Source organism: Oncorhynchus gorbuscha, linkage group LG04 (genome assembly GCF_021184085.1).
Source record: "Oncorhynchus gorbuscha isolate QuinsamMale2020 ecotype Even-year linkage group LG04, OgorEven_v1.0, whole genome shotgun sequence".
Taxonomy (NCBI): domain Eukaryota; kingdom Metazoa; phylum Chordata; class Actinopteri; order Salmoniformes; family Salmonidae; genus Oncorhynchus; species Oncorhynchus gorbuscha.
Window position 1 is genome coordinate 5066874 of NC_060176.1, and position 13142 is coordinate 5080015.

At 41.7% G+C, this 13142-nt stretch overlaps 1 protein-coding gene and 1 pseudogene across 1 annotated transcript; both read right to left on the reverse strand.

Annotated features, from left to right (window-relative positions):
* Window positions 1-8400: 8400 nt before the first annotated feature.
* LOC124033567 (leukotriene B4 receptor 1-like) lies at window positions 8401-9763 on the reverse strand. The gene has a single exon (XM_046345619.1). It carries the CDS (start codon window positions 9628-9630, stop codon window positions 8572-8574), a length of 1059 nt encoding a protein of 352 aa, XP_046201575.1. The 5' UTR covers window positions 9631-9763; the 3' UTR covers window positions 8401-8571.
* Window positions 9764-10370: 607 nt separating this feature from the next.
* On the reverse strand, window positions 10371-11454 carry LOC124033568 (annotated as a pseudogene).
* Window positions 11455-13142: the final 1688 nt, after the last annotated feature.

Sequence of the window (13142 nt, forward strand, 5' to 3'; positions counted from 1 at the left end):
TCATTGCTGTAAATGAGAATGTGTTCTCAGTCAACTTACCTGGTAAAAATAATGAATAAATAAAAAAAATAGAATCAAATAACGTATTTGTCACATGCGTCAAATACAACGGGTGTAGACTTTACTGTGAAATCCTTACTTACGAGCCCTTTCCCAACAATGCAGAGTTAAAAAGTAAGATAAATGAGTTTTTTTTAAAGGAAATAGTAACAAGATAAAATAGCAATAATGAGACTGAATACAAGGAGTACCGGTACCGAGTCAATGTGAAAGGGTTAGAAGTAGTTGAGGTAGTATGTACAGTCGGAAGTTAACATACACCTTAGCCAAATACATTTAAACTCAGTTTTTCACAATTCCTGACATTTATTCCTAGTAAAAATTCCCTGTCTTAGGTCAGTTAGGATCACAACTTTATTTTAAGAATGTGAAATGTCAGAATAATAGTAGAGAATGATTTATTTCAACTTTTATTTCTTTCATCACATTCCCAGTGGGTCAGAAGTTTACATACACTCACTTAGTATTTGGTAACATGGCTTTTAAATTGTTTAACTTGGAGCAAACATTTCGGGTAGCCTTCCTCAAGCTTTCCACAATAAGTTGGGTGAATTTTGGCCCATTCCTCCTGACAAAGCTGGTGTAACAGAGTCAGGTTTATAGGCTTCCCTGCTCGCACACACTTTCAGTTCTGCTCACAAATTTATAGGACTCATTTTACTGTGGATATAGATACTTTTGTACCCGTTTCCTCCAGCATCTTCACAAGGTCCTTTGCTGTTGTTCTGGGATTGATTTGCACTTTTCGCACCAAAGTACGTTCATCTCTAGGAGACAGAACGCGTCTTTTTCCTGAGCGGTATGATGGCTGCGTGGTCCCATGGTGTTTATACTTGCGTACTATTGTTTGTACAGATGAATGTGGTACCTTCAGGCGTTTGGAAATTGCTCCCAAGGATGAACCAAACTTGTGGAGGTCAACAATTTTTTTTCTGAAGTCTTTGCTGATTTCTTTTGATTTCCCCATGATGTCAAGCAAAGAGGCACTGAGTTTGAAAGTAAGTCTTGAAATACATCCACAGGTACACCTCCAATTGACTCAAATTATGTCAATTAGCCTATCAGAAGCTTCTAAAGCCATTAATTTTCCAAGCTGTTTAAAGGCACAGTCAACATAGTGCATGTAAACTTCTGACCCACTGGAATTGTGATACAGTGAATTTAAATAATCGTCTGTAAACAATTGTTGGGAAAAAATACTTGTCGTGCACAAAGTAGATGTCCTAACAGACTTGCCAAAACTATAGTTTGTTAACAATAAATTTGTGGAGTGGTTGAAAAACGAGCTTTAATGACTCCAACCTAAGTATATGTAAACTTCCGACTTCAACTGTACATGTAGGCAGGGGTAAAAGTGACTAGGCAATCAGGATAGATAATAAACAGAGTAACATCAGCGTGTGTGAGTGTGTGTGTGTGTGTGTGAGTGTGTGTGTGAGTGTGTGTGAGTGTGTGTGTGAGTGTGTGAGTGTGTGAGTGTGTGAGTGTGTGAGTGTGTGAGTGTGTGAGTGTGTGTGTGAGTGTGTGAGTGAGTGAGTGAGTGAGTGAGTGAGTGAGTGAGTGAGTGCATGTTGTCTTAAGTAGTCTATGTGTGTTGGTGTGTCAGTGTAGTATAGGTAAGTGTGTGGGTACAGTCCAGTGAGTGTGCACAGAGCCAGTGCAACAGAGTCAGTGCAAATAAAAAGGGTGTCAATGCAAATAGTCAGGGTAGCCATTTGATTAACTGTTCAACAGTCTTATGGCTTGGTGGTCGGATCTGTTCAGAGAAACTGGTTGTGTGAGTGACGGCACACCTGTGTGGAAGGACATAAAATAACTCAACAGTAAGTCTTGGGAAAATGTCTCATAAAATGCATTATTTTTCCTAAGGCCTATGCATACAACATACCGTATGAGGTGTTGCATGCATTATTTTTCCTAAGGCCTATGCATACAACATACCGTATGTGTCACGCCTTGGTCATTATATTTTGTGTTTTTGGTATATGTTTGGGTAAGCCAGGGTGTGACATGGGTTTATATGTTGTGTTTCGTATTGGGGTTTGTAGTAATTGGGATTGTGTATGATTAGGGGTGTGTCTAGTTAGGCTTGGCTGCCTGAGGCGATTCTCAATTCGAGTCAGCTGCTTATCGTTGTCTCTGATTGGGAACCGTATTTAGGTAGCCTGAGTTTGCGTTGTATTTTGTGGGTGTTTGTTCCTGTCTTAGTGTTGTAGTCACCAGATAGGCTGTAATAGGTTTCACGTTTGTTGTTTTCATATACAGTTATTTCATGTACCGCGATTATTTTCATTAAAGTCATGAGTAACCTACACGCTGCATTTCGGTCTGACTCTCTTCATACAACAGACGAACGTCGTTACAGTATGAGGTGTTGCATGCATTATTTTTCCTAAGGCCTATGCATACAACATACCAGTGGTGGAAAAAGTACCCAATTGTCATACTTTAGTAAAAGTAAACATACCAAAATTACTCAAGTAAAAGAGAAAGTGACCCAGTAAAATACTACTTGAGTAAAAGTCTAAAAGTATTTGGTTTTAAATATACTTAAGTATCAAAAGTAAATGTAATTGCTAAAATATACTTAATTATTGAAAGTAAAAGTAAAGGTATAAATAAAAATAAAAAATCATTATATTAAGCAAACCAGATGGCACCATTTACTTGTTTTTTATTGACGGATAGCCAGGGCCACACTCCAACACTCAGACATCATTTACAAACAAAGCATTTGTGTTTAGTGAGTCCGCCAGATTAGAGGCAATAACTGTGGATGTTCTCTTGATAAATGCATGAATTTGACCATTTTCCCACCCTGCTAAGCATTCAAAATGTAACGAGTACTTTTGCATTTCATAGAAAATGTATGGAGTAAAAATAACATTATTTTCTTTAGGAATGTAGTGAAGTAAAATTAAAAGTTGTCAGAAATAGTAAAGTAATGTACAGTTACCCCCCAAAAAACGACTTAAGTAGTACTTTCAAGTATTTTTACTTAAGTACTTTACACCACTGCAACATATAGTATGATGTGTTGCATGCAATATTTTTCCTAAGGCCTATACATACATACCTCATAGCTAGGCTACAAGAAAAAAAACTTCTGTACATTCCTACAGGTACTTGCCCAGGCACATGGCACACGTCTGCTGCCTCTTGGGAGCCCTGTGAATTGTTAATACATGGCCTGGTTCCCAGATGGTGTGTTTTGTTGCTCTCTAGGCCTATTCCTTCTGTACTTTAGGTAACTATGGGCTGTACACAATACAAAGGAAAGGACTTTTGTCTCATCACCTCTTTTCACCCTATTGTTTCCCCAAGCCTCAGGAGTGGTGGATCCCTTCACATTGAAATTCTTCTGGTGAAGGTCTCTCTCTCACGCTCTCGCTCTCTGTCTCTCTCTGTCTCACGCGCACTGAGTGTATGAAACTCGGATGAAAGCTTTTAGGCCCTGCTGTGTCAGAGAAAGTGTGTTTAAGACATATGGTTGGCGGTTTCCTATATTACAGATTTCCTAAGGCCTATACATACAAAGTTCCGTATGAGGTGTTGCATGCATTATTTTTCCTAAAGCCTATGCATACAACATACCAGTGGTGAATGATGGGACTGTCATGTATGCTGGTGCTGTGATGTATGATGGGACTGTGATGTATGATGGTACTGTCATGTATGATGGGACTATGATGTATGATGGGACTGTGATGTATGATGGGACTGTGATGTATGATGGGTCTGTGATGTATGATGGTACTGTCATGTATGATGGGACTGTGATGTATGATGGTACTGTCATGTATGATGGTACTGTGATCTATGATGGGACTGTCATGTATGATGGGACTGTCATGTATGATGGGACTGTGATGTATGATGGGACTGTGATGTATGATGGGACTGTCATGTATGATGGGACTGTGATGTATGATGGGACTGTCATGTATGATGGGACTGTCATGTATGATGGGACTGTGATGTATGATGGGACTGTGATGTATGATGGGACTGTGATGTATGATGGGACTGGGATGTATGCTGGTGCTGGGATGTATGATGGGACTGTGATGTATGATGGTACTGTCATGTATGATGGAACTGTGATGTATGATGGCACTGTGATGTATGATGGGACTGTGATGTATGATGGGACTGTGATGTATGATGGTACTGTCATGTATGATGGGACTGTGATGTATGATGGGACTGTCATGTATGATGGGACTGGGATGTATGCTGGTGCTGGGATGTATGATGGGACTGTGATGTATGATGGTACTGTCATGTATGATGGAACTGTCATGTATGATGGGACTGTCATGTATGATGGGTCTGTCATGTATGATGGGACTGTCATGTATGATGGGTCTGTGATGTATGATGGTACTGTCATGTATGATGGGACTGTGATGTATGATGGGACTGTCATGTATGATGGGACTGTCATGTATGATGGGTCTGTGATGTATGATGGGACTGTGATGTATGATGGGACTGTGATGTATGATGGGACTGTGATGTATGATGGGACTGTGATGTATGATGGGTCTGTGATGTATGATGGGACTGTCATGTATGATGGGTCTGTCATGTATGCTGGGTCTGTGATGTATGCTGGGACTGTCATGTATGATGGGTCTGTGATGTATGATGGGACTGTCATGTATGATGGGTCTGTCATGTATGATGGGTCTGTGATGTATGATGGGACTGTCATGTATGATGGGTCTGTGATGTATGATGGGACTGTCATGTATGATGGGACTGTGATGTATGATGGGACTGTCATGTATGATGGGTCTGTGATGTATGATGGGACTGTGATGTATGATGGGACTGTGATGTATGATGGGACTGTGATGTATGATGGGACTGTGATGTATGATGGGACTGTGATGTATGATGGGTCTGTGATGTATGATGGTACTGTGATGTATGATGGTACTGGGATGTATGCTGGTGCTGTGATGTATGATGGGACTGTGATGTATGATGGGACTGTGATGCATGATGGGACTGGCATGTATTTCCCACTTGTTTTTATCTACACATAACGGGAATTGCCATAAGGTCTCTATGTTTTGTTTCCTTCAGTGAGTGTTAATGGTGACAAATTCTGAATGAACTTGTCCATTTTCTCAAGACTAGAGAGACAATCCTACTCTGGCAAGGGGTGGCAGGGTAGCCTAGTGGTTAGAGCGTTGGACTAGTAACCGAAAGGTTGCAAGTTCGAATCCCTGAGCTGACAAGGTACAAATCTGTCGTTCTGCCCCTGAACAGGCAGTTCCTAGGCTGTCATTGAAAATAAGAATTTGTTCTTAACTGACTTGCCTAGTAAAATAAAGGTAAAATAAAATATAAAATAAAAAAGAGCTGTGACTTATGGTTTACATGTGTTTGACCCCCCTGCTAACTTTTTGTCACACACTGACGGTTGTTTCCTCATTTTGCACCACACATTCAGAGCTTGGCAGAGTCCTCTTGCTGATGTGCTCTGCACACATAACACACGTCACACCATTTACCTTCTGTAATTGTCCATAATTACATTGTCACACCGATAACTGTGACTCACAATAAGTCAAAGAGGAGATGATGATCAGTGTCAACACCTCATTTTCAGTGTGCAGTTGAGTGTAGCCTATTACACTCTATGCAAGAAACATCAGTGAAGCAAGACATGAGCCAAGGCCATTGGTTAGTTGACAGTTATATGATGTAGGTAAGCCGCAGGCCGTTTCGGCCTCTGTCAGTGTGACACAAGTGGATTTTAGTCAGCAGCCCCAGGCCCCAGAGCAGTGATGAAGACCACAGGAGCCACAGGCCCATCCTCAGGCTGGCTGAAACATTCACATTGATTGGTTAGGCTTAGGTTCAGACAAGACAGGAGCACCTGCTGGGGCAGCAGCCAGCACCACCACCACCCACAGCTGTGATTACTGGAGACAGTGTCACAGTATAATTTTTCACAAATATACAAAGGGTAACGGAGATCACTGCACCCCTTACATGAATATTGTACATACTACAGGAGCAGATGAAAAACAATTTAGGCAGTGTTGTCCTGTAATTGGGTTGTGTTGACACAAGCTGCCCTGCCCAGCCCTGGAGTGGTCTCCTGCAGTAATTCTTCTATTCAGTGTGTGTGTGTGTGTGTGTGTGTGTGTGTGTGTGTGTGTGTGTGTGTGTGTGTGTGTGTGTGTGTGTGTGTGTGTGTGTGTGTGTGTGTGTGTGTGTGTGTGTGTGTGTGTGTGTGTGTGTGTGTGTGTGTGTGTGTGTCTGAGTGACAGCGTGACTCATTGAATAGAGCCAAGCTTACTAGAGCAGGATGAGACAGAGCCCCGTCTGACTCCCAGCCAAACGCTGCGTGACTCACTCCTTCAGAAGAATACATGCGGAGACACTGTGGAGCCTCTTGACAGTCAACACAGATATAAAGCTAATCACATCTTACCTAATATATAGTGAAATAACACCTTAGCGTACATCTTTTAGGCGGGTTCATTTTCAGTTGATTTAAAAGTTATGTAGAAACTGCTATTAAATGGAGAGAGAGGGCAATGACTTGTGAATGTGTCAGAATTCCACAGTCATTGGAAAATAGGTACACTGCCACCTATTGGACTATAAGGACTGATGGATCATCATTTACAATCAATAGTATGATATTGATGAAAATAAAATGTATCCTATTTTAATAAAATGTTTCACTAGATTTAGCTGACATAAGAAACCCCCTAGCCCAACAAAAACAATTTAGTTTTCTCTCCAATATGACTGTGCCAAAGAGTAGTACACAATTCCTCATTTCGTCAATGGTCAAAGGGGACACAAGGCAGGTTTTCATGTTGCAATCTCCGTAGATGAGAGGGAAGTTGAAAGCATGACTCGTGCTGTCGCAGAACAGATGTTTCGTGTAGACCGGAACAACAGAACTAGAGAATTTATACTTTCTGACTGAAAAAACATTTTTGTAACACTTATAATTAAGCAATAAGGCACAAGGAGGTGTGGTATATGGTGAATATACCTCGGCTCAGGACTGTTCTTAAGCACGGCGCTTTGTGGAGTGCCTGGACACAGCCCTAAACCGTGGTATATTGGCCATATATCACAAACCCCAGAGGTGCCGTATTGTTATTATAAACTGGTTACCAACGTAATTAGTTAGAGCAGTAAAAATAGATGTTTTGTCATACCTGTGGTATACGATCTGATATACCGTGGCTGTCAGACAATCAGCAATCAGGGCTTGAACCATCCCAGTTAAAAATGGTCTTTGAAACACTTTCAACACATTTTTTTAAGTGATATTTTTTTTAATAAGTTATTTTATTTAATAAATGCATAAAGGACTCCCGAGTGGTGCAGCGGTCTAAGGCACTGCATCCCATTGCAAGAGGTGTCACTTTAGTCCCTGGTTTGAATCCAGGCTGTATCACATCCGGCCATGATTGGGAGTCCCATAGGGCGGCGAAAAATTGGCCAACCGTCGTCCGGGGTAGGCCATCATTATAAATAAGAATTTGTTCTTAACTGACTTACCTAGTTAAATAAAGGTTAAATAAAATATATCAAGAAATATGGCATGGGGTACATACACATGTTCATTGACTTCAACTATAACAATGAAATGATCAGTATGAAGACAGTTGGAAAGCTCAGTATGACAGGAAGAGTCTGATATCTGTGGCAGCCATTATCATGAAGGCTAAAGCTGTGGGTGAAATATATTCTATCCAGATCAGGAGGGTCTAAAATAAATGTATTGAGGCAAGGCCTCAAGATAAGCAGCTGAATACATACAGTACACTCAGTCATTATACTCATATCATATAGCTTCAGACAAACATATACAGTGACACTATGTTACTTTTTTCTATGAAGCTCTTTCTTCTGTGGCACATGGAATATAAAAACATTTGAGCATGAAATGAGCATGATACCACAACTGAAAAATGTGTCTAACACAGTGGGGCCTACATAGAAAAATGTGTCTAACACAGTGGGCCTACATAGAAAAATGTGTCTAACACAGAGGGACCTACATAGAAAAATGTGTCTAACACAGTGGGCCTACATAGAAAAATGTGTCTAACACAGTGGGCCTACATAGAAAAATGTGTCTAACACAGTGGGGCCTACATAGAAAAATGTGTCTAACACAGTGGGCCTACATAGAAAAATGTGTCTAACACAGTGGGGCCTACATAGAAAAATGTGTCTAACACAGTGGGGCCTACATAGAAAAATGTGTCTAACACAGTGGGGCCTACATAGAAAAATGTGTATATGTTAAAAAGTATTTCAAATGTTAATTCAAATTCACTACAGGTAAAATGATATACAGAACCTATTTTAATGTTTTTATATGCATCATGTTTGACATAGACATTACTAACAATTGCTATTCTACATTTTAAGTTAATTAACATATAGAAACAATGTGACAAATCAAACTTCACAAAAAAAAAAACTTTATCAAAAACATGATAAACATCATTTTCAATCTCAGGAAGAAACATTTTCACATATATTTACAAGTACATCCATTTGTTCCTTAGGCTCTGTAACACACTGAGAGCTGTGGCTCTGTGTCTGAGAGATGCTTGGTCTCTTGGTCACAAAGAACAGTTCTTTAGTCCCCTCTCCGGGAGCTGTGCTTGAGATGTGCCAGAACAATTTCTGAATGCCTGTCTCCCTCAGAGAACGCCGGAACGTACGCGCCACAAACACATAGAGCAAAGGGTTGACCGAGCTACTGATGAACACGAGCGCTCCAGCAATGAAAGTCATGGTGGTTCTGACGCTCTCTATACGCGCTGCGGCCTCTCGGTGGGAACCCTTGATGGTGAGGATGATGAGGGAGAGCACGTTGCCGACGTGGTGAGGGGTCCAGCATAATGCGAACACCACTACCATGCTTGCAATCAACCCCATGGACTTGCGCTTGGACTTAAAGGTAATCTGTGCGATGCGGCTGTAGAGACAGCTGTAGCAGACCACAAGAATGCAAAAGGGGACAGCAAAGCCCACCAGCGTCTCCAGTAGAACACACACTGCCTCCTGGCCGTCTGAGGTGTAGTCCCTGTACAGGCAATGCTCCTCCCCAGGATCCCCCTCCACCACCTGGGTGGGAAAGACCGGGGTGCTGAATAGGAACGCAGCAGCCCACAGAACAAGAATAACTTTATTCAAGGCCTTCTTCCTCCTCCAGCCGGCTGAGGCAAAGGGGTGTCGGACAGCGACAAAGCGCTCGACGCTCATGAGGGTGATGAGGAAGACGCTGCTGTACATGCAGGTATTGATGATGTACACCATGGCCTTACAGGATGCCTCCCCGAACACCCAGGAGCGGGCCAGGGAGTAGATCCACAGGGGCAGGGTGATGAGCACCAGCAGGTCTGCAGCAGCCAGGTGGAGGATGAGCACCACGGTGTGGGAGCGCTGCTGGACGTGCCTCAGGATGGTCCAGATCACCAGCAGGTTCCCCGGAACCCCCACCAGGAACGACAGGCCCAGGATCACACAGGCCACCACTGTCCCGCCAGGAAACTCATCAGGAGCCATGGTGGACTCTGAAGCTGAAGACAGCTGATGATCGAACGGTTCTGGTTGATGCTGCCGATCGCCTTGCCTCACCTCGCTTTACGTGCCTTCTATCTGGTGTACATACTCAGACAGAAAAAAAGTGCTGCACCAGCAAGCTTTCACTTCCCTTTAACTTTGCTGAGGAGAACAGGAAAGAGGTTGGTTTTTCACAGAGCCATCATTCTGTGAGAGACAGCACTGAGTCATCCAGTGGGTCCTTATTGTGGCACTGTCTGGAAAAGTATATCTTCTGAGCTATTTTAAGAGTTCAAACAATTGTATTGACCACAAATTACTTTTATTGAAGTCATATGAACTTGAGATCAGATGATATGTTTTTATTGTGATCAAATAGAGTAAGACAGTGTGTTATTTTATGTAACATGAATTTCAAGACAAAATAAAGGTTAAATAATATAATATTCAAGGAATTGTAACATGACCATGAATAAATGTTATTTAGATTATACCACTTTATGAGCAAATGCAATCGCTTTATTGTGTTGAAATAGTCACAATTGAATTACTTGTGTGAGCTTTTCTCACCGTATATATCAAAAGGACCACAACAATATCTACATTTTGTACCATGATCATGAAAATACAACTGTTAATTAAAACTTCTAGATTCTAGACATATTTATTTCTCATCAATGCTGACATCTGAATCAATGATCAGGTCACAGTTTTCATTTGACATTTTAGTAATTTAGCAGCCACTCTTATCCAGAACGACTTATCCAGAATGATCTTATCCAGCACGACCATCTCTGTAGTCCTACATGGTAGTTATGTCTGTGGTATTATTGCAGTCTGGCCTTACTGAGGACATTGTGTTTTCCGATCCTATTGTGTTGCCAGATTCTATTGTGTTGCCAGATCCCCTTCGCTTGGAGGAGGTGTGTGAGGAGAGTTCCTTGCCCTGGAAGTTCCTTGCAGCGAAGGAATAGAACACAGGGTTCACAGAGCTACTAATGAAGGCCAGCACTCCAGAGATAAACACTATTGCAGTCTGGGCCACTGAAACAGGCACAACATCATCTGGATCCTCTGTCAGGATGCTGACTAGGTCTACAGTGTTGAGGACATGGTGAGGAAGCCAGCAGAGAACAAAGGCTACCACCACACACACTACTGATCAGAACTGTCGACTTCTGTTTGCTGCTGCCGAAATGCATTGTCCTCATGTGTGTTGCTACTAGACAGGAACAGAGAGCCAGGGTGGAGAAGGGGACCACGAAGCCAACCAAGCTCTCCAGGCATAAGAACACCACCTCTTGGGCCACTGAGCTGTACTCCCTGAAAAGACACTGCTCAGTCCCATCGATCTCATCGATGGAGCGGGTAAGAATGGATGGGATCCCTAAAAGGAAAGCCAGAACCTAGAGTCCATAATGGCCTTGGTCTTCCAACACAACATCTTGAATGGGTACCAGATGACAAGGAAGCGCTCGACGCTCATGAGGGTGATGAGGAAGACGCTGCTGTACATGCAGGTGTTGATGATGTACACTATGGCCTTACAGGATGCCTCCCCGAACACCCAGGAGCGGGCCAGGGAGTAGATCCACAGGGGCAGGGTGATGAGCACCAGCAGGTCTGCAGCAGCCAGGTGGAGGATGAGCACCACGGTGTGGGAGCGCTGCTGGATGTGCCTCAGGATGGTCCAGATCACCAGCAGGTTCCCCGGGACCCCCACCAGGAACGACAGGCCCAGGATCACACAGACTACTGATCGCCCTACGGTTGACATTTCATTAAACAATGCATCATCATCGTCTGAGATGGAGGAGCCCGAGCTCTTCATTTTGCACTGCAGTCAACTGCTGTTTCCTAAGAAATAATGATTTTGTCTGGGGAGTACTTCCTTATATCACCCTTGGCCTCGAAAGCAGTAACGGTCACTTTACTTTTGTAATAAAACAAACAAGGGTTTCTGTCTGAGTGTGACAGTAATGTGGTTAGCTAGATGTGACAAAGAAAAATGAACAGGTTGTTAAATATTTGATGTATTGTTTTATTGTATTTATGTTTTACAGTAGATTATGTATGCCTTCCCCATTACAGTTTATACAATAATTATTTTTTGTGCGTGAATGCATTGTGTTGGGCGCATTTTACATTGATCCCCCTCCACCCCCACCCTCCCCCTTTTTTGCATGCATACATGCACACACACACACTACATACGCTCACACACACAAAACACACACACACACACATGCATATTGACACCACACACACACACACACACACACTACATACGCTCACACACACACACACACACACACACACACACACTACATACGCTCACACAAAACACACACATGCATATTAACACCACACACTCGCATATAGACACACTTTTTCACTCTTTACATGCACTGTTGCTACTCTGTTTATTATCTCTCCTGATTGACTAGTCATTTTTACCCCACCTACATGTACATATTACCTCAACAACCTTATACCCCTGTACATTGACTCTGTACCGGTACTCCTTGTATATACTGTAGCCTCGTTATTGTTAATTTATTGTGTTACTATTTTTCTTTAGCAAAAACAAAATCTGACTTTTTAACTCTGCATTGTTGCAAGTGAGCATTTCACGGTAAAGTCTACACTTGTTGTATTTGGCGCATGTGAAAAATAACATTTTATATGACATAGGATTGACTCTTTTCATTGTTATTATTGATTACTCTACTGCATTGTTGAGGAAGCTAGTGCATAAGCATTTGACTGCACCTTTTATACCTGCTGTAAACAGGGTTTGTCATGAATTAATTCAACAAATTTATTAGATTTTATGGATGGGTAGGTTACATTCTGAATGTAATTTATTACAAACTAGTCATCAGTAATGTAACTAGGATAACACAAACTCAGTAACATAATCTACATAACATAATACTTCCACAGTTACCTGTCCAAAACTGTAATCCTAGTTACATTACTTTTTAATTAGAAAAAAGATAAAGGATCCATCAAACTAATTTGGTGTGTCATCATACTAGTCTCTGACTTGAACAAACTTAAACTTGCACCTTTTTTTATGTTGAATTGAAAGTCATTGAGGCGGCAGCGTAGCCTAGTGGTTAGAGCGTTGGACTAGTAACCGGAAGGTTGTGAGTTCAAACCCCCAAGCTGACAAGGTACAAATCTTTTGTTCTGCCCCTGAACAGGCAGTTAACCCACTGTTCCCAGGCCGTCATTGAAAATAAGAATATGTTCTTAACTGACTTGCCTGTCAAGGTAAAACATTTTTTTTTGAGAAAACAGAGATGTCAGAATGTGTTTTTTGCAAACATCCTTTCTGAATAAAAAAGTAATCATAGTTTTTCAAAAGCATCCATAATCTGATTGCAATATTTTTAGCTGGTAAAGTAAGTGATTACAGGTAGTTGTTTTTCCTAATTAGACATGTAGTTGATTACGTGTAGTGTACCCAAACCCTGATTTTACTGGACAACATTGCACTTGATAGACTT